General features: G+C 41.6%; 3 protein-coding genes across 5 annotated transcripts in view; 2 read left to right on the top strand and 1 right to left on the bottom strand.

Annotated features, from left to right (window-relative positions):
- The window catches only part of pde7a (phosphodiesterase 7A), an 18,011-nt gene extending 10,393 nt beyond the window's left edge, over positions 1–7,618 (top strand). Inside the window, exons 3-12 of the mRNA XM_083935902.1 lie at positions 3,078–3,167; positions 3,714–3,877; positions 3,988–4,051; positions 4,429–4,625; positions 4,738–4,869; positions 4,981–5,072; positions 5,161–5,305; positions 5,396–5,492; positions 5,676–5,756; positions 5,857–7,618. Coding sequence (XP_083792028.1) covers positions 3,078–3,167; positions 3,714–3,877; positions 3,988–4,051; positions 4,429–4,625; positions 4,738–4,869; positions 4,981–5,072; positions 5,161–5,305; positions 5,396–5,492; positions 5,676–5,756; positions 5,857–6,125 — 1,331 coding nt within the window. The 3' untranslated portion in view covers positions 6,126–7,618. The remainder of the gene's footprint in view (positions 1–3,077; positions 3,168–3,713; positions 3,878–3,987; positions 4,052–4,428; positions 4,626–4,737; positions 4,870–4,980; positions 5,073–5,160; positions 5,306–5,395; positions 5,493–5,675; positions 5,757–5,856) is intronic.
- A 568-nt stretch (positions 7,619–8,186) lies between these two features.
- Positions 8,187–13,063, bottom strand: mtfr1 (mitochondrial fission regulator 1). The gene is made up of 8 exons (XM_083935896.1): positions 13,001–13,063; positions 11,887–11,995; positions 11,672–11,770; positions 10,778–10,905; positions 10,432–10,667; positions 9,990–10,254; positions 9,453–9,630; positions 8,187–9,298 (listed from the first exon to the last, which is right to left on the bottom strand). Exons 2-8 carry the CDS (start codon positions 11,920–11,922, stop codon positions 9,251–9,253), a joined length of 990 nt encoding a protein of 329 aa, XP_083792022.1. The 5' UTR covers positions 11,923–11,995; positions 13,001–13,063; the 3' UTR covers positions 8,187–9,250.
- Positions 13,064–13,423: 360 nt separating this feature from the next.
- armc1 (armadillo repeat containing 1) lies at positions 13,424–23,078 on the top strand. Of its 3 annotated transcripts, none has more exons than XM_083935899.1 (7): positions 13,424–13,600; positions 14,413–14,621; positions 15,185–15,276; positions 17,855–18,047; positions 18,560–18,676; positions 20,192–20,266; positions 20,829–23,078. In XM_083935899.1, exons 2-7 carry the CDS (start codon positions 14,460–14,462, stop codon positions 21,018–21,020), a joined length of 831 nt encoding a protein of 276 aa, XP_083792025.1. In that variant the 5' UTR covers positions 13,424–13,600; positions 14,413–14,459; the 3' UTR covers positions 21,021–23,078. The 3 variants fall into 3 exon arrangements, with proteins under 3 accessions (XP_083792025.1, XP_083792023.1, XP_083792024.1); XM_083935897.1 differs by having other exon boundaries at positions 14,410–14,621; XM_083935898.1 differs by having other exon boundaries at positions 13,424–13,688.
- The last annotated feature ends 1,008 nt before the right edge of the window (positions 23,079–24,086 follow it).

Raw genomic sequence — 24,086 nt, 5'->3', positions numbered from 1 at the left:
TTGGGTTGAAGGTGGGTGGGGCTTTGATGAGAATTTGATGGGAATTTATGAGGTCATAAATGTCCATCTACCACTAAGAATGATAAAGGTGTACTTTGTCCCGCTTAACAGGTGAAACAGAGCTAACAGGAGACTAGGGAAGACGTCAGTCAATCACAGTATACACAACCATACAGTCCTGAGAAGAGGTCTAATTAACTTTTATTAACTGAAAACACCCGCGTGGGTGTTCAGGGGCTTTAATACACAATGGCTTAAAATATGGGGGAATGAAAGGAATGGAGAGAGGGATGTAGAGATCATAAAGACACGGGGATGCACTGGAGTGCATGTCCACTCAATCCCTGGTCTTTTGGTAATCACTCAATCAGACTAGGTTTAAGTTGTGTTTATCTGTAGTGTTGAGTGCCTTTGAAGTTTGGTCAGGTTTGTTACATAATTTAATTTGAACCCTAAACACACTAAGGGTTCATTGGCAGTGTGTGTTTATGTGTCTGTGTATATACTGCATGTGTGTTTGTATCCATTTGCCCATTATGGCCCTCAGCAACCCTTAACGGGATAAGCAGTTAAGAAAATGGATGAGAGGACAGAGGGCTCATAGCTCTGCCAGGCAGATGGAGTCAAATGCATCCCGGAAGCAGCCTGAGCAGTGTTGGCGTCTGAATCAAAAAAGCTATTGAGGATAAGGGTGCAATTAGAGCCTGGGTGTACCCCTGACATCAGTCTACCCCACACAGATGTGCCCTTGCATGCAATTTATGCCACCTTAATTCATAAATCGAATGGTGTTTGTCTGGTAGCGAGCAGCAAGAAAGAAAGTAGAATTGCTCACAGTGTTATCCTATCAGTGTCGTTTGTAGGTATCAGATTGCAGCTGTGAAGCATACTTAGTAGGCAGGGAGCAATAAACAGCAGGGGCAGTCTATAGGCTTACTGAATGTCTTTGTTGAAATCCTGTTTTGCAGTAGCTTTCACATTATATTGCCATACTTTGTTTCTCTCTAGCTTGATAATACCCATGACTTGATTGCTGCCACGTGCGTCTAGTCAGTTTTGAGCTCACTGAGGGAGCTTTAGCTTTTTAATCATTTTACTTGGCTAAGTATGATGGCAGTCTCATACGTCACAGGCATAAAGCATCTGCGTCTGTAGATTTTATATTAAATTGAGTGTGAGTAGAGGCACGCTAATGCAGACTGGATTTTTCCTGGGCCAGGGTTCAGTCTGCCAAGTTAATGCTGATGTGCTTTCAAATTGCAGGACTCTGAGCTTTCGCGCATCAGTTATAATGACATGACCTACATCCACACCAGAGCACCAGCACTAATGCACCACAGGAGAAACATGGACCCTGTGACTCTGAAAACACACTAATCACACAAGCACACACACACACACACACACACACACACACACACACACACACACACACACACACACACACACACACACACACACACACACACACACACACACACACACACACACACACACACACACGCCGAGCCATACAGATTGATGTGACAGATGTATGGCGCACACACACATACTGACTGCCCAAGAGTGCATGAATTGTAGTGTTGTTTTGGTCCTAATTTATGTTTTGCATGTGAAATGCCACTGATATGGTTTCACTCTCCACATTTGTACAAACAACTTTATAAACAGCTTTTCAAAATAATGTTGAGCATCACTATGCTTTGAATTGTAATTCTTAGTTTTTGGTATTTTGATAGGAGCTTGTGTAGTATTCAAACAGCTGTTTGCAAGTAAGTAACATGCTGGTAGGGGGAATACACCTGTGTGACTGCTTTGATTTGAATTCTAATGCACATACGACATAATCAGAAGTGCCATGCTGGAACATACCATTGCGCTGTTTAGCACCTTGATGAGTATACTGCCATAAGGAGTCTTGCCGCATATAGAGTGTTGCCTGGAACGACACACTAGCATTTTACTGCATCAGTGTCATAGCATCATCCTGTCACTTCACTACGCTCTCACTGCTCCTGACTGCAGTGTACAAGCAGACCGGCTGCTGTCTTTTTAGTCTGAGTCTGGAGCCTGTTCCTGTCCCTCTGCCTGACAACTAAAAACAGTCATAGATGTACTATAGATCCCTTTCAGTGGCTCTGAGTACTAATAGTAGGGCAGACTGTCCTGACATGGCATTGCATGCTCAGCTGTTTGATTGACTTGTCTGTCCATTGAATTTTCTCTTGTGCGTCACTGTGCCTCTGTGTGGGTGAAATAGTATTTACAAAATCACATCTCTTTATTTTAGTTTGCCTAGAATACCAAAATGATAGGGTTTTACCACTTTTTGACAATAGAGAGGTGAACTCCTTCACTTTCAATGCTAAGTATACAAGGGGTTATTTCCTTATTGTTATGAAAGCTGAAACATGATGGTATGAAGTTTTCTGTCAGTAAATGCATGTCCACCACCAGATTGACAAGAAAAGGTTGCCTCATTTTAACAAAAAAGATTTTAAGAAACATAAAAGCAACCACATGCAATTTATAAAAAAAAACATGAGCAACTAGAAGGGCTCCCAGAGAGCACAGACCTCGGCCAATGCATGCCCTATCTCACAAGGTGAATACATTTCTGGTGTTTTTTCAGATTATTCTGTCATCCCATGAATGCATCACAAATGCCCTATCTCACAACGTTAGTGAAAGTGAAAAATGATTTGTGTATCCATCCCATGATTCAGATCCACTCCGAAATGTAATAGGTTCGTCTTTGGCTCATGCTACAGCCTTCCACCACGTTTCAGGAGGATTGGGCCGGTAGTTTTCCCATAATCCTGCTGAAAAAAAACAGACAAATCGAACGGAAAACTTTACCTTGTGGCAGAGGTAAAAATGGCAATTAAGTAAATTAAGATATTTCAATGCTCTCTTTAGTGTCCTGTGGTAAAGCCCATCCTTGTGGCACTTACGCAAGATCAGTTCCAGTATATAATCCAAAGTATTTGTAAATACTACTTAGCCCAGCACATTCAGACACACTTCATTTCAAGCAGCATGAATCTTGAGGAAATAAGTGTGCTGATTTCTTCTAGGAGATGTGAGAGTGAGAAGTCAGGTTGGATTTGAACCGGAACGAAGAAGCTCCCATCCGTACCTGTGGATCGACTTCCGAACTCTTCACAGTGAGTATGAATCACAGCCGATCACCTTGGCTCTCCAGCCTCTCCTCTGATAACAAGAGACATTATCAAACTGTTACCACACACAGTTTGTTCCTCTCCAGCAAGATTGACAGATGTTTGTTCACTGCTTTCACACAGTATTTCACATGATGATAAAGACCAAGGTGTGCCTTAGTGTAAACCAAATTTAGAGGATTTTTATCACAGCTTTGTGAATGGGTGTGTGATAAAATAACCACTTTCATACTCATAGAAACCTTTTAGAACAGGTGTGTGTGCGCGTGCGTGCGTGCGTGCGTGCGTGCGTGCGTGTGTGTGTGTACTGACAAAGCATGTCTGCTGTGTGATCCCAGACGAAAGGCTTATGAGGGGGTGGCTGTGTCAGCAGCAACTGTTTCTCTATCTCTGTGTTGGTGTCCGATGCCCACCAAGTTTTTGCAACCCAAATGATTCTCAGAGCCTAATGAGCTTGTAAAATAAACCTTTATCAAAAACACGGTTACATATTGTAAATAGTACATCTTTTGTTGATCCATGTGTGTGCAGCACGGCTGGGCTATGGGTCTGCGTCGGCAAGCTCTGACCCTGAAAGGAGGGTCCACAGACTGCTCAGCTTTCAGAGGTACCTGCACTCATCCCGTCTGTTGCGGGGAATCCCTCAGCAGATCCCCCTCCACCTCCTGGATGAAGACTACACTGGACAGGCCAGAGTAGGAAGCCCACCTTTTTGTATAAATATACCATAATAAGACTTGGAGGATTTATGTAGTTCAGAATTCACATAACTAATTCTGTGCTTCTCTTTTTCCCTCTCTCACAGTGCATGCTGGAAAAAGTTGGGACCTGGAACTTTGACATTTTCCTCTTCGATAGGTTGACAAACGGTTTGTAAAATATGAACTGTTATAGTGTTCAGAAATTGTTTTTAAAGTCATGACAGAGTAGTAATGCAGCACTGACAAGATAATTCAGCATCAAACCAGCCTTAGATTCAATGTGTTACAAATGGTGCCATCTATTGGATGCTGACCGACACCAAGGATTTTCTGAATGAAGATTGATTCTATAATTGAATCTATGGATTTTATTTTGTATCTAGCAAGTTCCATGTTGAAGGGGTTGCAACAATATGTATTATATATGTTTATATTTGCAACAATGTCTGATGGTACTTTTGTTTCTCCTTTTTGAAAAATAAAAATACAAGTGGAGACAACCCAGATGAAAGCTAAATCCTCACTTTGATATTCCTCTTGTACAGGAAACAGCCTGATCACCCTGACCTGCCACCTGCTGAACCAGTATGGCCTGGTGGAACTCTTCCAGCTGGACATGGTCAAACTCTGGAGGTTCCTGGTCATGGTGCAGGAGGACTATCGTAGCGACAATCCCTACCACAACGCTGTCCACGCTGCAGATGTCACACAGGCCATGTACTGCTACATGCAGGAACCCATGGTAATACATGAAAAGTGGCTGTATATAATTTCCTGATCTGAAAGTGTTTCAGTGACGAAGTGATTTGTATTGTCATGATCAATCATCCTAATCTTTGTTGTTATGAATGCAGCTTGCCAAGTCTCTGACCTCCTGTGACATCCTACTGGGACTCCTAGCAGCCGCCACACATGACCTGGACCATCCTGGGGTCAACCAGCCTTTCCTCATCAAGACTGACCACTATCTAGCTACACTCTATAGGGTAAAACCACATCACAGTCGCTCTTCAGCCTACCAGAACTTAATTATGGATGTAATGAAGTGGAAAACATCATAGGACTTGTTGAATGAATGTGTCTGTGCATGTTTGCAGAATACCTCAGTTCTGGAAAACCACCACTGGAAGTCTTCAGTGGGCCTGCTCAGAGAGACTGGGCTGTTCTCGCATCTGCCTGCCGAGGACAGGTCGGTGCTTAGTTTATAGAGAAAATGCCATCAGATGCCACAGCCGCTGCTAAAAAAATATCATCAACTTGTTTTTCTGACCCCTCAGTCTGAACATGGAGAGGGAGTTGGGCTCCTTAATCCTGGCCACGGACATCAGCAGACAGAACGAGTACCTGTCCAGATTTCGCAGGCACCTAGACCAGGAGAACCTGTGTTTGAGCAACGGCAGCCACCGTCACTTTGTCCTGCAGGTCGGTTACCTCCTCTGCCATACACGCGCAAACAACTTCTGCATCTCAACAAAACTGAGAGCTCTTAATGTGTTTTTATTCCTTTTACAGATGGCCCTGAAGTGTGCAGACATCTGTAACCCCTGCAGACCCTGGGAGCTGAGCAAACAGTGGAGTGAGAAAGTGACAGAGGAGTTCTTCCAACAAGGTTAGCATCTTTTGTGCTGCCTGCTGTTTCATTGTTTGTCATTCTCCTTCAGTTGTTTATTTTGCTCTTTTCTTTAGTCCCAGCACAGCTCCTCCCTTTGTTCTTTCTGTGTTTATTCTCTATAAAAGTCATTCTATAGTAGTAGAACATATCATTGCTCATACATTGATTCTATTTTGTTAGGAGACATTGAGAAGAAGCACAAACTTGAAGTCAGTCCACTTTGTGATAGAGCGATCAACACAGTTGGCAACATTCAAATGGGTAAGTAGCTGCGTTGTATATTTGTTTATTCAGCTTTCACTCATAATTGTGTCTAATCTTTTGTCCTAATCTGTGGCTGTCTCCTCTGTTCTCCCTCCAGGCTTCATGACATACGTGGCTGAGCCGCTGTTTGCAGAGTGGGCCCGTTTCTCCGACACACGTCTGTCCCAGACCATGCTGGGCCACATGGGGCTGAACAAGGCCAGCTGGGGTGGCCTACAGCAGGAACAAACCTCAGAGGAAGCAGGGCCCAGTTCAGCCGGCACCGACACAGAAGGCGCCACCGCCACTCGGAGAGACAGCAACACCGCTACAGCTGCAGGAGGAACCAGCTCCAAAGAAATACCTCAGGGAAGCAGAGAATCCTGACACTCCTCGTGTGCCCTTTCACCTCAACCTCCTGACCCGTGACCCTGGCCTCTGGGCCTCATCACACACTGGGGGCCAAGTGGGGCATGCGGTGGCCTGCTGCTGCCCCACCTGATCCTAACACCTTGTTTATGTTTTTTTGCTTTTGCCTCCCATCTTGATAAACCACTGATTTTATTTAATATATTTAATTTTTAATTCCTCTTTTTTGGCATAGAGCAATACATAGATACCTCATTTGGCTACTGCTGTATTTTCTTTTTATTTTCTTTGATTTATTTATTTGTCCACTGTAGTTTTGGCATTACTGACTGAACACGAACACGACATTTTTTTTTGGTTGGTGAACCTTAAGGGGAAAACATAAGAACTGAAGAAGACATTTTTCTGGTATTTTGAAGTGCCATTTGAAAACAAAGATTTGAAGAATGAGCTGAACTGAATTGACTGAGACAGCTCCAGTATTCAGACTTGAGACCCTCCTAAGACTTTAATGCCGTGTTGCATTTGTATTGAAGATTCTTCCTCATGTAAAAAAAAAAAAAAAAAAAAATGTGACAAGCCCAGTCCTTTTGCTGCCTCTATGAAGACTGTTTACGCATCTCCCTGTTTGTTTCTATCCCTTGAACTGAAGTGAATCATGTCGGCTCCACGGTTTGCCTTCATAGCACAGATGTGAAAAACCACTTGTTTGAACTGTCATCCCACTGTTGAAGCCATGAGCAGAACCTTATTCAAATACACCAGATGCCATAAGTAACTCAACCTGTGCTACAATGTGTTCTTGCACTCCCAAATAATGATGGTGTTGGATGTGAAGCTTCGTCTCCATGAAATCTCCGAGACCTTGTGAAGGTATTGTAGACATTAGTCCTTTTCTGATGTTTGCTAATATTCCAGTGCTGGTTGAACTCAAGGGAAGCTTCCCTCCCAGACTGGACATCAGTGACTCACTGCACATGCATCTCACCTGGAACTCCACGCAACTCGTCTCGCTCAGGGTTTTGCCAGTCTCTTATCAAGAGGGGGAGAGAGGGAGGAGGTGACAGCGGACGATGCAGGGTTGTTTTTTCCACGGATAGGATCCACTGAAGGAGACTCCCTCTCCGCAGAATGTCTCTCACAGCCACATGCAACCTAAAGGACTGCTCAGTTGATGCCTTATAACTATGCACAAACTATGCTAAGTGACCAAACCAGCTCCTGTTCCCATCAAGTGCATGGTGTGCTTGTCTTTGAATGCACTGTCCAATCCCTTTGCCTTTTTGTTGTGAGGAACAACTCCAGCTGTCTTTTTTTTTTGTACGGAAACAAAATGGTCGAGTGACTTTGAACATTCCATTTCTTTGTTTGGTTTGTCTACCTTGATTCTGTATAGTGGCACAAATTGTTTGTGTTTAAACATTTTGAGAGATAACAGGTGCTTTTCTTACTTTAGCTGATTTGTATTTTGCTGTAAGTGCTGTAAGACTGTTGATAAAAACTGTTTACAATTTGTTGCGACAGCCATTTTTGGGAAGACTTCGGTGTCGAGCCAGATTTTGTAAAGGCTTTGCTGTATTGACCTTTTGATACATGCCTGTTGCAGTTACGATTTGAATAATAAAACTTGACTTTGACACGTTTGAAGCACTAATATTGTAAGCAACATTAGCAGAAATAATGTTAATAGTAAAGCAACAATGTCTTCAAGTTAAGTAACAATCTTTGAGTGATCTGAACCATGTAGGAGCATATTAAAGAATGGTGCTTTCATTTGGTTAAACGCACCATATTATACTTAATGTCAGGTTCATACTTGTATTGTTGGTTTCTACTACAACATGTTTACAAGCTTTAATGTCTTAACACTGCCTGAAATATACCTGTATTCACCCTCTTTAACACTACATTTTCACGCCTGTCTCCAAGATCCCCTCTCCTGAAAAAAACCCAGACTGCTCTGACTGGTCAGCGTTTCGTTTCTTCCAACCTGTGTTCTAACAGAAATACAAGGAAAGCTTACTTTTTACAACATGGGACCTTTAAAACTCAGCTATGACAGACATACACCAGAGCAAGTCAGGAGAGAACATTTATTTAGAGATTTGACAAGTCAAGATAAGGATTATTATGGAAGACTTCTTCCTAATCCTAGTGCTGACAGACCCAGTCCACCTTCTCTTACAAAAAAGGTAAAAACTTGTAGAATTGACTTGAAGCAGCAACTACACTGGCATAATGAACAGAACTGGAAACAATGTGCACATGTACCTGTTCAGTCAATAACCTAAAAATATAAACTTTTATAGTATTCCTCACTATTTCAGCATCATCCTAAATGGGGAAAAACATTTAAAAGATATTTGGCAGTGAAAAGGTAGAATGTCATAGATTACTGGAATGTCTTTGGCTCTTAAACACCGATCGTACTTAAGTGATAAATTAAGTCAACTCAAACTGGGATGCATAATATTTGAACGAGCAAGACAAACAGGGCCCAGAAAGACTGGCAACTGGGACACAACTTACACAGGCTCAACAGATAAAGTACAAAACCGTTTAAAAGTCACCTGGAATTAGTAACTGACAAATCTACAGCATAATTATGTGTTCTAAAAATCTTGATTATCCACTTAAACCTCAACATAAATAGAAGGATCCCAATCTTAAATCAGGCTATCATACATGTATAAACAATACAGCACAATATTCCACAAGTAAGAAAGTGCTCCCTTTCTTCAGCTTTCACAGACCCCTTACACATGGGAATGCAAACATGACTGCTATGTGCAACAAGTTTAACAAAAACAAAATCAATGATTGAGCAATAAAACAATGCTGTAGTGTTGCACCTGACACTTTGACTTAGGACTGGCAAGACTGGCAGACATTTAAACTATTCAACACAAAAATAAAGACATTCATTTAAAGAAAACATTTTTGTAAAACAGAAAGCTAATATAAGTTATAAAAGTGCAAAAACTGATGGTCAAGGTGGTCGAATACCACACTATGAGATGACTGACACTTGGAGCAGAACGTCTACTTCAGGCAGAATCCCTTGTTCTTCCACAGACACAGTTTGTCATAGGCACTTTGAAGTGTCAGCAGCACATCTGTACCTCGAGTTCAGAATCACCTGTTCACACCAACTTCCTCTTTCCAGTTGATTTCAACATGTGCTGCCCAAACTGTGGAAACAAAAGACAGAATAAAGTACACGAAACCCAATAAAACACTGATGTGTCAAATTACATACAGTTGACAAATCAGTATCTACAGACACTGGCACATTTAAGTGGATAAAGCATAGATAAAAGTGATGAGTACAGTAGCATCACTCACCAAAGGGGTCTCGGCTTGAGGTTTTACTCCTTGAACGGGAAGTTTGAAATCCTCGTCTCCTTGTTCACTGTCGTGACGATAGCGATGGGCAAACTTGCGTTTCAAGGCCTCTGCGATGAGAGCTGCGGCATCTGCGGGCTCATTGCACTTCACTCTGGCTTCACCTTCTGCTGGACGGCTAAGGAATGTAGCAATTTCAGATGATCAGAATGAATTGTTTGTGTTTTATACAAACACGTTTTTCCATTTATAGCAGTTGCTCAAGAAGATACAAGTTTATGTGTTGTTTTTAAGCTGAAACTCTGATTTGATGAACTTAGAAATGAGGCAAAAATGTGGCCTCTGAATTTGAATTTGTGCTTATGTCCAACTATAAAACAAAACTTCATCACAGTCTATTGTACAGAGACAGAACTATAAACATCTACTGTTCGCTGGGATACACATATATTACCGTAAAATACTTCACATTTGATCATTTCCAAATATATCTGAATGTTTTCTCATTGATCCCCTATTTAAGTAGAGGCTCGCTACCTTTTGACTGATCGCAACTTGACTTTGCCGATGTCTTTCAGGACGTCAAGCATGCTCGGGATTTCTGCTGGCCTTGAATCTAAAACACTTTGGCTGTCTGTCTTCTTCCCTCTGCGCTCCTTTATCAAGTCAATGGCAGAAAATGTCCGCTGGAGACTCAAGAGTGGTGGGGGTGGAGGAGGAGGAGGAGGCGGTGGTGGTGGTGGGGGAGGGGGCAGGGTTCCACCGGGTGGAGGGGGAGGTGGAAGTGTCCCTGTGGTAGCAGCTGAGGTGAAACAAAAGGAAAGAAAAATTGTTAAAGCTGTGTGAAATTCTGCTGCCATCTAGAGGATATTTTATATCACTGCAGTGGAGAGAATGGAGGAAAACTCATCCCTCAAGGCATTTACGTCATACAGAAGAAGATATGCTTTTTTTTTTTTAAAGGCTTTGTAAGAGATACCTGGCTGTGTGTTGTGCTCCTGAGCCAATACGATTTGTGCTATCTGAGCTCGGAGTTTGGCGAGTTCTGTCTCCAGTGCACTGATTTTCTGAATGGCCTCATCGTTGGCGACTGTTGGCCCCTGGGGGTCCGGCGTCCCCTCATGCAGGCTTGGTAGTGACCTCTGTCGGGCTAAGGGTTTTCTCTGAGGATGAGGCTGGTGGGATCGGAACACGAGTCCAGGTGGGTTCGCTGACCTGTTTCAGTAAGGCAGAATCACCTTTTTTTTTTAGATGCTACTCCAAGGAACAAGTAAATTCTTACACATTGCAATTCTCCCTCTGACCTATCGCTATCCAGCTCTCACCTGCCAAAGGAGTCTTCGTAATCCTCGTCATCCCCGTCGATCCAGGCGACATCAGCCAGAGATGCCACCAAACCGTTCGGCCTCCTGGAGCTGATCAGGACACCGGCTTCCTCGTTGTACGGATAAAGCTGTCAGTGAGAAAACAACCATGTTCAACAAATTAGGAAAAAACATGCAAGAGAAGAGTACACACCAGGGCTCATTACAACAAAATAAAATGAAATAGTAAGGAAATAGGAAATGAGGGCTCAGAGGATGGAGGATGTGAGGAGGGAGTCTATACAATGTTAATGACAGGTTCAGGCGGGTTAGGAGGGAGTTCAGTAGGTCTTTAAATACGCTCAAGGTTGTTGAAGGTTGCTGAAAAAACTGACCTAAGGCAGACATACTGCATTCCTCAAAGCTAGGGAGGGTAGCTGGAGATGGAGGAAAAAGAAGAAAAGGAGAAAGCACAGTGTTGAAAGAGACAGAAAAGTGAAGAAAAGCAATTCAAGTTCTTTTTCTTTCAAATGACATGTCACTGAATCAAAAAAATATCTTAAAAGTTGATTTGTTAACAGTTAACAACAAACAACTTCACACAGTCGGTGCTCTGATGACAGGAAAAATATCTTTGTTCTCATGACCTCATCTGGTCTGTTTACGGTTCCTAAATGGAAACAGTCAGACAACCTGAGGTAAACAGAAGCTGGAAGAGCGTGTGATTGGTTGTCACGTGGCTGTGACTCCCAACAGTCATGAGAGACGGCAGAAAGACAGAAGAGGAGACAGGGCTATATCAAATGTGACACCATGCCATTATCTTAGAACACAAGATATAGTGCAGTTTTAAAGACTGACGGGTTTATCTGTTAAACACTGTAAAAATGATGCTCATGGAAACCTTTCCCTCACCTGAAAATGAACCCTGGGGGAGGGTTTAATAGGAAGACTGGAAGCTATTCTCCTCACAATACTTCTCGAGGACCCGTAGGCCTTGGCTGATCCAAAAGCCTGCAAAACAAATAAACAATTTACATCACAAGTAAAAGAATACAATGAATTAGAATTCATGTATTAATGAACTAAATGCTGTCAAAAATCACACATCAACACGGATTGTCACGTACCAGGTCCATTTCAATCCGAGCATCGTCTTTACTCATTTCTGTTGATGTGTTTCACAAGGGCAGATGGACACGCGCCCCAACACCAAGGACATCATCACTAAACTGTCAACTAGAGGAAACGGAGCAAGAGTGAGAAGTAATTCAGTCTGAATTACCTTTAACACAAAAACTTAAAACCAACTTGTTGAGGAGTTTTATGCCTCTGAAATATATAGGCCTATGTTTTTTAAGATGCTCCAGTACAATACACTGACATACGTTCTGTATCAGCATTTAGAGGTATTGGCACTATAATTATATGTCCAATATTAGCATTGCTACCAATAACTGATTAAGAAGTTAGAATTTCTCTAATCCAGTTTCCAAACAAGTGTAATACAACTGTCAAAGTAAATCAAAGGTCTGATCTTTACACGAATAACATTAAAGCAGTTAAAACTTCTTAATGATTTGTATTTTATCACAGAATTGAATTGTAGAAAAAACAACTTGGTTCCTGCTAAAATGCATTTACAAAAATAACACAGCTAGATATGAAAGTTGCTGAAATGAATTCATATCTTGTAATTAAGTAAAGATAAGTGGTGATTAATATAAATTATAAATAAATTTACTGAAATTTATTTATATCTTGTCTTTAAGTGAAGATAAATTATAAGTAGTATATATATACACACACTATAAATAATTCAATACTGGTACTTTTTTGCTTAGATTATTTTTGAATGTTTTTTTCTTTTTTGGATGTTTTATCTTTTGTCTGCCTGCAATTGTACAATAGTTTTTGCTTAATTATTATTATTTCTGTTTACATATTTGGAATAAACGTTTCAATCACAAGTTATAGCTAGATATGTTCTAATATTTTTAATTGATTTTATTTATTTTTTTACTTAGATAAGAACACGCACAAACGTGAATAAGTGAGGGAGCCAAATTAATCGAGTGGCTAAATGATGCTAACAAGGATAGCGGGGAAGCTAACTCTAGCCAACTTTACCAACCGCACATTTGTTATGATATATCGAAGTCACGTAACAAAAAGAGCCAACTTAAACGTGTTGACATTCATATTCAAAGATCGGTTTATGTGTGATTTTGAAAAGCAACTTACCAAACTGACGCTGTCACACAACTTTCCGAGTTTTTCCACCTTGTCAACCGACGGACATCTGCAGGAGGAGGTGACTAATGAGGGAATTCGGAGCCAATTGGATTATGCGGATTACAATAGATAGGTTGTGGTCATGGTGCGCCGCCATTGGTTGTTTATTTTGATTGACAGACAAATCCACCAATTGTCATTGACCCTCGAAAGGAAGCTATTTGGTGATTGGCTATCTCAGCAGTCGATCAAACTCTACTGTCCAAGCACAGGCCAGGACCGTTATGTGTGTTCGTTATACTCCCCTACGTTTCCCGGCGGGGCGGTGTCCGGTATAAACTGCTAAGATCGTTATGGAAAACCGGGATGTCCTCATTCACAAAACAGCTGTACCCAATGATGTGTCCACAAAACCCAAATACACACAGCTGCTAGCTAAAGGAGTAAAGAAAGAGGCGCAGGGCCTAGCTTTGATTAGTGACATTATTTCTGTTACAGTTGTGTTTTAAGGTGACATCGGAAACTTTTTGTTACGTCGTCTTTTTCCAATATTCTGCCACTGAAGTCAGCCGGGGTTGTTGCATGATTTTACTGAAAACTGATAAAAAGGTATGGCTATTATTGTCAAGTGACGTTAGCTTAGCTTAGCTTCACGTTAGCTGCTGGTTCGCCTCTGTACCACAGGGCGTGTTTTGAGGTGAGGTTGGGGGTCGTGGAAAGTGTCTTTGGCAAAAACGAGTGTTCGTATTTTGGCTTGGGTAAATGACTTGAGTGTATTAGCAGTAACTTATGCCACATGATTTCATAATGAATCTACCAAAGCACGCTAAGCTACATGTACCACGGTCGTATCTATGTATACCGGTACAATCAGTAACTTTACGAGAGTCACTTATCAGTCAGATTGTGTTAGCACCACATTTCAGAGGTTATTGCTGATACAGAGCCACAGAAACTCCAACAAATCAGCAAAACATGGCATACGCCAATGAGATAGTTGTAAAAGTTTGATAGTCAGTACAAGCCGACACTTAAGTTTGCATAATTTGTCATTATTCTGCACCAAATTGGTAAACGCAAATGGTAAATAACGGTTTTGATTTAATTAAAATATCACAAATACAATAATGTTTCATCAATTTGAGCTTTTATGAAGATAAAAGGTGATAAAGTGGTTCCAGCTTCTTATATGTGAAGATGCTGCTGCTTGTGTGTATTTTATATTATAACAAAGTGAATATCGTTGGGCTTTTTTTGTCAGAAATTTGAAGATATCATCTTCAATGACGTTGCTGTCCTAACAATTTATTTTTCAAAAATCTCCATGATAATTGATTCTGAAAATCATAAGTTAGGCTGCAGCCATGATTTCTATACTGATGTAGCACCCTGATTTACCTGGATCTCATCTTCTTCAGTAGAGTGAAGAGGTTGGTTTGATGTGCGTGGCATCAATACAGGAGGCACCATGAGTGCGGAGCTGGATGCCCTGACTGTGGTGAACCAGCTGCGAGATCTTGCTGCAGACCCCCTGAACCGAAGAGCCATAGTAGAAGACCAAGGCTGTCTGCCGGGGCTCATCCTTTTTTTGGACCACCCAAACCCGCAGGTCGTCTACTCTGCACTATTGGTAAGCAGTATCCATTTAATGACTCTCTCTTTAGGTGTTCACACATAAGACACATTAGAGCTTGTTACTGTTGCATAAAGGAAAACCACTCCGTAGTACCACACAAAGACAGAAATTAGGAGTGTCAAAGCAGGTTTCAGTGACTGTCTGAAGGACATATCTCCCCACAGTATCCCAGTCACAAGCTGATACGTGGTGGCTTTAAAACTACAAATTTAAAAACACTGTATGGTGTAATGGTGACATCTGCTGTCTGAGCTGTGGTGTAAACACAATAGAAAGTCTTGATAGAGCAACCTCTCCCCTCCACCACCACCCTTTTGTACAGTGCATGACTTGTATTGCCAGTACACATTTAAGTGGCTTTATGTAACAGTTGCTCCTTGATGGTGACCTGTAAAGTGTAAATACGGGGTCAGCACATGTGTGTTTATTTTGATTATGTAATATTTCACCATTGCACATGCTCACCCATTTTTTTATAATGCTCTCTTTTTCTTATATCACAAAGGGTCTCTCAGCTTTTAGCGCCAGATAGATAAAGGTTGTCCTTGTCCTTGCAGGCCGTGCGCTACCTGGCAGAATGTCGAGCCAACAGGGAGAAGATGAAGGGCGAGCTGGGCATGATGCTGAGTTTGCAGAATGTCATGCAGAAGCAAGTCCCTGTCACCACCACATCACACACACACACACACACACACACACACACACACACACACACACACACACACACACACACACACACACGCGCGCACATGCTCACTTTGCATTTTATCTACGTAAAACCGTAACCTAGGATTTCTTTTGTTTTGCTCGGATAATGTGCGGCAGTCTGCAAATTTTCCAGGCACAGTGATGTCCTTCCATTTGCCATGTCAGTATAATGTGATTAAAGTTGAATCAGAATAGGGTGCTAAACAGTTAAACTGCTGTTTCTGCATCTTATAGATTTTAATGCATCTTGCCACTACCCAGTTTCCTGATGAGTCCATGTGTCTTTTACTGATGTGAGCTTATATTTGTTCTTGTTTTGTCATGGAGTTGTCAGGATATTTTTGCAGGGGGTGGCTCGTTTTGCACATGTGGTATATTTCAAGAACTTTTCTTTGTTGCACGTTTTTAGTCTTGTATCATTTGTTGGCTTTTCTGGAGGCATCGTACACAATTTATTCAATGGTTTTCTATAATTTCTAGAATTGCCTTCAGGAAAACAATACAGAGCAAGAAGCAACTGTTTTAAATTCTGCTTTTTTAAATTTCTGTCTCCTTACTCAACAGAAGTAGCCCTTTGTAAGGGGGCAGGGCGGAGGTCTTACTTGTTGCATCCTTTTTATTGTTACTCCTGGTTTTTATACCTGGGCAGGTGCATTGCTTTATTCTTTCATTTACTGCTCAATCTTTAAAACACTTTTATGCATTTATGTGCATCAATCTGAATTATTTTGCTTTATCTATTTGCAGTGATATCGATGCCACTGACATGTCTGTCATTAACGTGTCGTACTGTCTGTGTCTGTTGTATTCCATGTTGTACGGTGGTGCAACAACTTTCACTATGTGCCCAAGACAAATTTCCCTGCAGGACAAATAAAGTTGGTCTTATCTTAGCTTAAAAGAGCATAATGAACACACTCTGGTCACCCGCGTAGTGTCATAGGCAGGTCTGGTTTGAGGGGGTGTTGTGCTCCAGATAGCTGGTTTCACCCAAGGGGATTTGGCAGTTTTGCTAAGTGACTGCAGGTCATCATCAGCACCCCGATAGGAATAGACCTATGTTCAAGTGGATAGCTGCAGCTTGCATGATCATGCTAACTCCTCCCCCTTCTCTCCCTGCGGCAAAGCTCTCGCTTGCCTCGGAGTAGGCCAGTCACTTCAGCTAGTCAGGCGTGGCATCATGAAAAGCCCCGCAGTAACGGCAGCAGCCCTCCCTGCTCGCAGTCCAGTCAATCTGACTTTCGGTAGAGGTCGATCATAGCTGGACAGAGTGGGAACGCATGGCTGAGAGTGAGTGTCCAGATTAGTTGCATCTAACAGGTGTGAATACCATTTTTATTCCTTTACCACATTATGATCTGAAGCTCAAGAAGTTGTTGCCTCTTATGTAATGCATAGAAGTGAAGAATATATAAGTTATTCAGTCAAAGAGAGTGTTTGGCTTCCATACAGCTGGAATAGGGATGTGTTGTACAGCGCTGGGGAGCACCAGGCACCCAGAGGGCAGCCGTGCCAGACAGCTGATGTCGTATGAGGTTACTATAGAAGGAGTGATGACTTGATGACATATAAAGCAGTATGGCCTGCAGGTTTATCTCAGGATCCCTCACAAAATACTAGCAACTGCAACTGACCTTATCGAGCTTCTTCAAGGATAGCTGCTGCCCACTAAAATATAATGCTCTGATATGGATCTTTTGCAAAATGGGCAGTAAAAACATGACTGAAGTGCAGAATAGGCTTAATTAGTACGGGTTTGAATGTTAAGTGATGGGTAGCAGCATTGTTTTTTGGTATACCAAATGGTTATACATTGGATATTGGGATAACTCTTGGGATTGACAGTATTTCTCAATGTGTTGAAAGGATATGTGTTGTTATGGGTGTCACTGTGGCACCCTGTAGCAGAGTACTACATCTCCACCGTCAGACCAGGAAGGACACGGTCAGATTCAGACCACATCCAATGAAACTTACAAAACTGGAGCTTAATGAATTGATTTCAAGTTTAGGCACGATTCACATTTCTTCTCTGTCACAATATATATATATATATATATTTAATTATTTGTGTGTGTAGAAAGTACAGTACTGTTACAGTCTGTTACAGTCATTCCCGGCTGCAATGACGGCAGAGACAGCGGTGGCACAGATGCAAAAGACCCGGAAACACTGACCAATCAGAGCAGACTGAGCTTTTACAAGAGAGGGTCTTAAAGAGACAGGTGCAAAAACGGAGCGTTTCAGACAAAGGGTGTGTTCAGACAGATGGTATGAGAAAAAGAATGTGTTTTTGAACATTAAAGCATATAAACATGATCTAGTAGAAACCGAAAATAAGTATGAACCTGAAAATGTGCAGAATATGGGGAATTTAAAAGTGCACACGATTTAATGGACCTGTTCTTGACATCATTCATGGCTAAGTTAGTAAGTTTTCCCTCATTATTGTCTCCCCCTCTCCCCTTTTTTTTTTTATTTTTTTTTTTAACTATTTCTCTCTCTCTCGCTCTCTAAAGGAGTACGTCACCTGGGGAGACCAAACTCCTGGCCTCTGAGATCTATGAGATTTTGCAGTTAGCTGGTAAAGAAGAGGCAGAACAGGCCGAGGCGGCTGCTGCCTCCTGCCAGCGGAAAGCCCAGTTCTTCCTGGGCTCAAACAACAAGCGGGCAAAAACTGTGGTGCTGCACATCGACGGACTGGATGACTCTGTGAGTGTTCCCAGGCCGTATTCAGGACTTAGCACGACGTTAAGAAAGGCACACAGAATGTCTGTTGATACACAAAAATCTCTCTTTTGTTCTATCGTGTTTGCTGTCATTGTCATTATCAGTGTTGTCAGTGCAGCTTAGCAGTGTCTCTCTGACACAGGATAGGGGGATGGAGGGGTCAAGTTGTAAATGTCAGCCATTGAACAGCAGGACGTTGAGATTGAACCTGAATTCTGCTCTGCAGGAAGCTTGCACAAAGCCAGGTTACATTACAGCAGACAGACGGCCTCTGGTGGGCTGCCTTACTATCACTACAGCAGAAGCTCACATAACTGTGGACTCCGGAAACCAGAGTCATGTTAACTGTATTTAGCAATATAATGTTTCACAATATATTTTATGGCCACGTTTGACCTAATTTAACTATAACTGTACTATATTACATACCCATGCCCTTAACCCACGTTGTCCTTATTTCTCACATCTACCTTTCATCCGTTTCCTGTTGTCAGACCCGAAGGAGCCTTTGTGAGGAGGCGTTGCTGAAGATTCGAGGGGTCATTAGCTTCACCTTCCAGATGGCTGTCAAGAGATGTGTCGTCAGGATCCGCTCCGACCTTAAAGCTGAGGTAGGTGTCTGTCCGTTCATCCAGGAACTTTAGGATACACCTCAGTACCAGTTGCTTATATTACCACCTGTCTAGTTTCAATTTATAGAATAGTGATTACTAAAGGAAATGACCTTGAAATCCTCTGAACTAAAAAGCATATTGTCTTTTTTTTTTAAACAGACATTATTGTTGGGTTTCCAACTTTCCCACTGTTCACTATTGCTGGCTTAAAATAGTGATGTTTCATCAAATTCACTTTATTCTACCTCTCATTTAGATTGTTGCTAAAAAATAAACCATTTGGCCCGTCTTTATTTTTCAGTAACCAGCACAACACTGCTTCTAGCAATGTGAGAGACTTATGGCAGTATAACTACTCTACTGCACAGAGTATAGTTTTCCCTACTTTGAGCCATAATCGTGCCGTTTCCATAGAGGTGTAGGACTTAATTGCAGGGAAAAGGAGCCCACAGTGAGTAAAAATGTGACGGGAGCAAAAAAAAAAAGCCCAAACTGCTTGGGGTTCAGAGGGCTAATGTATTTCAGCTTGACTTTCAACTTGGGCTGCATGATTAATCGTTAATGGATCGCAATCTTGATTTAGGCATAAAGGGAATCTCATTTCTGAAGGACAACGATTGTGGCAATTTTTGCTTTGCACAAATGCACTTAAAGTCGACATCAGATGCCTGTCAACGCCAGTATTAAATGTCACTACAAATGGCAACGGTGTCCATCCGGTGTTGGGATGCTACAATTTTGTAAACTTAATATCAATAAAGAAAACGGTATGAAAACTCACAGCAGAGCCAGACTGAACCACCAGCATCTGACCTCATGACAGCTGCAGCAGGGAATTCAAGCGTCTGTAAGCTAGTTGACGTTATTAATGTTAGCTAACATTATACTGTTTGATGTCAACGGTAACGTTACAGTTTCCACTGACAGGAGCATCTTATCCAGCAGCTCATCCAACGTTTGACGCACTAGCTAGCAGGGCCTGCTCTAGCTTTTTGGGGGCCCTGTGCTAAATCGTATTTTCTGTATTTAAATTCATCTGAAGGGGGGAAAAGAATTGTGATTCTCATTTTATTAAGAACTGTGCAAACCGAAGTTCAACACTTTCAAACATCTATAGGCTGGCAAATGTTAATGTAACTGTTTTGGATGAAAAGTGGGAAAATCTATTCCCTTCAGTCACTGCAAAAGTTTTTAGATCAAAAAGTTAGATGTAAACGTTATTACTGGTATTTATAACAGGTAAGTATTTTTCATATTTGATCAGAAATAGTTTGGTTTGCCTAAAACAGATGAAAATGTACTCTTTAAGTAATCATTCATATGCTGCATCCAATTGATTGGCAAAAAGCAAAAATTGCATGATACAAGAAAGCTGACCAGTATATTGTCAACCTGAGTTGAGAGCACTATCATTGTCACTGCTCTTTCACTCACAATTGATGTTTATCAGCAGTATTTAGCATTATCATTTAATTTACCAAATGTATTAAAGTTGTTTTTTCCCCCTCACAGGCATTGGGCACAGCAATCAACTCCACCAAAGTCATGACGGCTCAGCAGGTGGTGAAGACAGAGGATGGAGGAGAGGTAAGGACAGCTGAGAGACTGTTAGATCTGTATTGTTTCCCTTAAATTGCTGTACCCAACGCTCATTTTCAGTTGATAGATCAGCACTGTACTTTGTGCGTATCTCTGCTCAGGGAGCGTAGCCGCCCTTGCCTGTGGCTGAGACTTATTCACACTGACATGATTAGCTAGTCACATCTCTGCCTCAGCCTGTAGGCTAGTTTATTTTTGCCAAACACATAAACAGTCCCAGTTGCACCTTTTTTTTGTTTTTGACAGCAGTGTTACCGATTTGGAGCTCAAATATACTGAAGCTGTATTCAAAACGGCTAAAACATATAAGATATGAAAGTGTTTGCAATAATCTGTATAATAAGTAGATAAAGAATTCTGATAATTGTTGATCAGATAATAGTCATATATAAAGTGGCCAGCAGGGGTCAGCCCTGTCTCAGTCATGTCATCTGATTATGTAGCTCTGTAACTGTGCTTTACATGAATCCTGAAAGTTTGTTATTAGTTTTTTTCCCAAAATAATGCACAATAATAAAAAAATCTATATTTCTCTTCTGTCTTTGTGCAGCTGATCATGCCATTCCAGGAGGACATGGCAGAGATGGTAGAGGAGAACACGGACATCCCAGACTACCTGCCTGAAGAGGAGAGTCCGTCCCAGGAGCAGGACAAAGCGGTCACACGCGTAGGCTCCATCACAGACGGCATGGGCTGGCTCAGCACGGCCGCCAACTTCGTGACACGCTCCTTTTACTGGTGACCACTTCCTGTGTGTGTCTCTCTCTCTCTCTCTCTCTCTCTCTCTCTGCTCCCTGTTTTATCTAAAGTACCATCCAGCTGCAGCCTTAGCATCTCTCAGCCTTGTCCCGGACTAAGCCCTGCCTCACGGCACCCACACTAGTCTAGACTCCCCTCTGCTAAGCACACAGAACCCGACCACGTGTGCAACAAGTGCTGGACTGCCAAGTGGAACCTGCAATAACTTTTATCTTGTGTATATATTGAGCTACAGATCCCACTCCTGGCTGTATGTGCACAACTATATACTAGATGCATATGTATCTCACAAGACATAGCCAGAGGACATCAAATCAAACCAAATTTGTGTGGACAGAGTTGACATGTGGCAGGCGTATTTAATTGTTCTGAGGCTGATTTTAAATGTATTGAAAAATGGGAGGTTCTTGGTTTTTTTGTGCATGATTTTTGGTTGCTTTCTTCCAGGTGTCTGTTCTCAATCGTTGCCCTCTTAACTATACAAATTCTTCATATTTTTCATTTCAATCTTTAATTTTTCTAATTAAGCCCCCCTTTTTTTTCTTCCTCCTTTAGTTTTATTAGCATGCAGACTCATAGTCTTTTGTGCCAATCTTGCCTGATGCCTAGATCTGTGATTGTGCGTGCCTTTTTTGACATTTTACTTTTAACATTATTTTGTTCATCATCCATTCAGATAGTTTGAGAATTCCGAGCATGTAACGTTTGTGCTCCCCAGGTGGCACCTAGCAGCAGCAGCCGCCGACCTCCCCCAGCGTTTAGCTCACTGAGGGACGTCTCTGCGGTAGAAATAGTAAACTAGACACCAGGAAGAGGCCACAGCACACTCAGCCACTGGCTCACATGAGTTAGACTGATTGTTACATACTGAGAGAACCCCTGATGCTGATTTATAAACCACACCTAATTTCATTTTGCTGGACTCCTCTGATGCTATAATGCAGGAGAAATCCAACATGAGTTCAGCAGTGGCCGTGAGTTGACTGACAGCTCCTTGTGTTAATTGCATAGATTTTTAGGCTACCTCTGCTGTCACCCCTCTATCTCACATGTTTTTAGTAAAAAAGAAACCTCGCTCGGCATGTAGTCAAACCTGTTAGCTGCTTCCCTGTGTTACCTGGACTCACTAACATTTTTACAGTATTGTTACCGCACCTGTTCAGTCCAATATTCAGTTTAGCCAGCAGTGTCCTTAAAGCAAAGATCATGTTGGTGCACGCTCACACACACACACACATACAGGCAACTCACTAATGCAGTCGTATGAGCAGTAGTGGTATACTGGAACAAGGATGTGGTTCTGTACATTTTGTAAATGGTGCCTGATTCCCTAAACTCAAACCTTACATGTGAAGGAAGATTTCTGTTCTGTTTTTGTTATACTGATTTGCATTTAATGTCACAAATTAGGATTATAGAAGCTAATGCTCTTTGAGAGTTTATTCCTTTTCTTTAGACTTTACGACCCCCGTGACTCACACCAGGTTTAATTATTATCTCCTCTGACTGGTGGGAGTGTCATTAACAATTATTATACAATGCTGACCAAGCCACTTTTATTGTTCTGATGGTGCAGAGACGTCACGGTTGGTTGAGGTCAAACGAATTGAGGAATGGCACAGAATGACCTGAATAATCTGAATTTATGGTGGTTATTCTCTGGAAAAGCAATAATATTTTTTGCATTATAAGTGTAGTTATTATAGATCAGCCATCAGCCTTCAAAATAATGTTTTTGAATAAAAGGTATGAGTTCAAAGTTAGGATTATCAACAGTGTTAACATTTATTTGTCCATTTTGCACAGAATGAATCTCTAAATTGCATCTTGTCATTTCATTTTTTAATATTCAGTGTCGGCTCATACTGCAAAGAAATACTTGAACATTGTTTCTTGGAACTGTTCTATTGTTTTGATCAAAGTGTAAATTACCCCCAACTGTTAGATGAACTACATCCTTAAACTAAGTCCTCAGAAATGTAACCTCATGTGTACAGACTTCATGTGTCTGTCATCAAATGTAATATACTGTAATGCAGATCTTAAAACTGTAGGTTCCCTTACACTGTTAATGCAAACGATGATAAACTTAAAAATCACAACGTATCTGGTGCCTTTTTTATTTTTAGCACAATATTTTTTGTCTGGTTATACTGAATATGATAAGATACTCTTGACCTATCACTTCCCAGTGTTATACTCTCCTGATACTCTCCATGGCATGTGCGGTGGTCACACCAGTGCTCCAGACCTTACTTTATCAAATCAAATTGCTGAAGGCAGCAACCATTCCTAGCCGAGAGAGAGGGGAAAATCAGTTTTCTTTACTGGTGCATAAGCGAGGTGCCCCAGGGCGATCCTGTGGCCTGCCCACCACCTCCCCCCCAGCCTTGGTGCTGGTAGGCAGGCAGAGGCAGCAGCCAGCCCCAGCTGGAGGCCCTGGAGCCACTGCTGCTGATGCTGATGCTGATGCTTAGCCTCCAATGAAATGCTGTGCCAAGCTGGAGGGGAGGCCTTCACTGCTCTGCTGTATTATCTGAATGGAAGGTGACTAGAGAGCTTGTTTGATGACTATTGTAACAATTTCTAATATTCTCAGGCCATATTAAATTAAACCATTGATTTTAGAAAAGCATCTAAGAAATCTATCACATAAAAATTAAGTAAAAATAAAACAAATATAAAATGTATCCTGGACACATCTGACATTAAGGGCCTGTATTATGTTCATTTTCAGGCCCATGTTTGTATTTATGTTTTCTAGTAATACGTATTTTCATGCTTTATTGTTCAAAAAGCACATTATTTTTCTCATACTATCTAAATATTCCTGTCTTCACAGTCTGTCTGAAATGCTCCATTTTAGCATGTCTCTTAAAACCCCCATTCTGAAAAAGCTCAGTCTGCTCTTATTGGTCAGCGTTTCGGGCATCTGCAGCGTCTGCACCGTCATTGCAGTCAGAGAATGACTGTAACGGCACTGAAGGGGCACTTATTTCCAATATATAGTATAGTTGTGACATCACAACCGCACAGAACTCATTTAAAG

This window comes from Echiichthys vipera (genome assembly GCF_963691815.1).
Source record: "Echiichthys vipera genome assembly, chromosome: 21".
NCBI lineage: Eukaryota > Metazoa > Chordata > Actinopteri > Perciformes > Trachinidae > Echiichthys > Echiichthys vipera.
The sequence above is the reverse complement of the archived record's forward strand: the minus strand, read 5'-3'. Positions and strand labels throughout refer to the sequence as shown.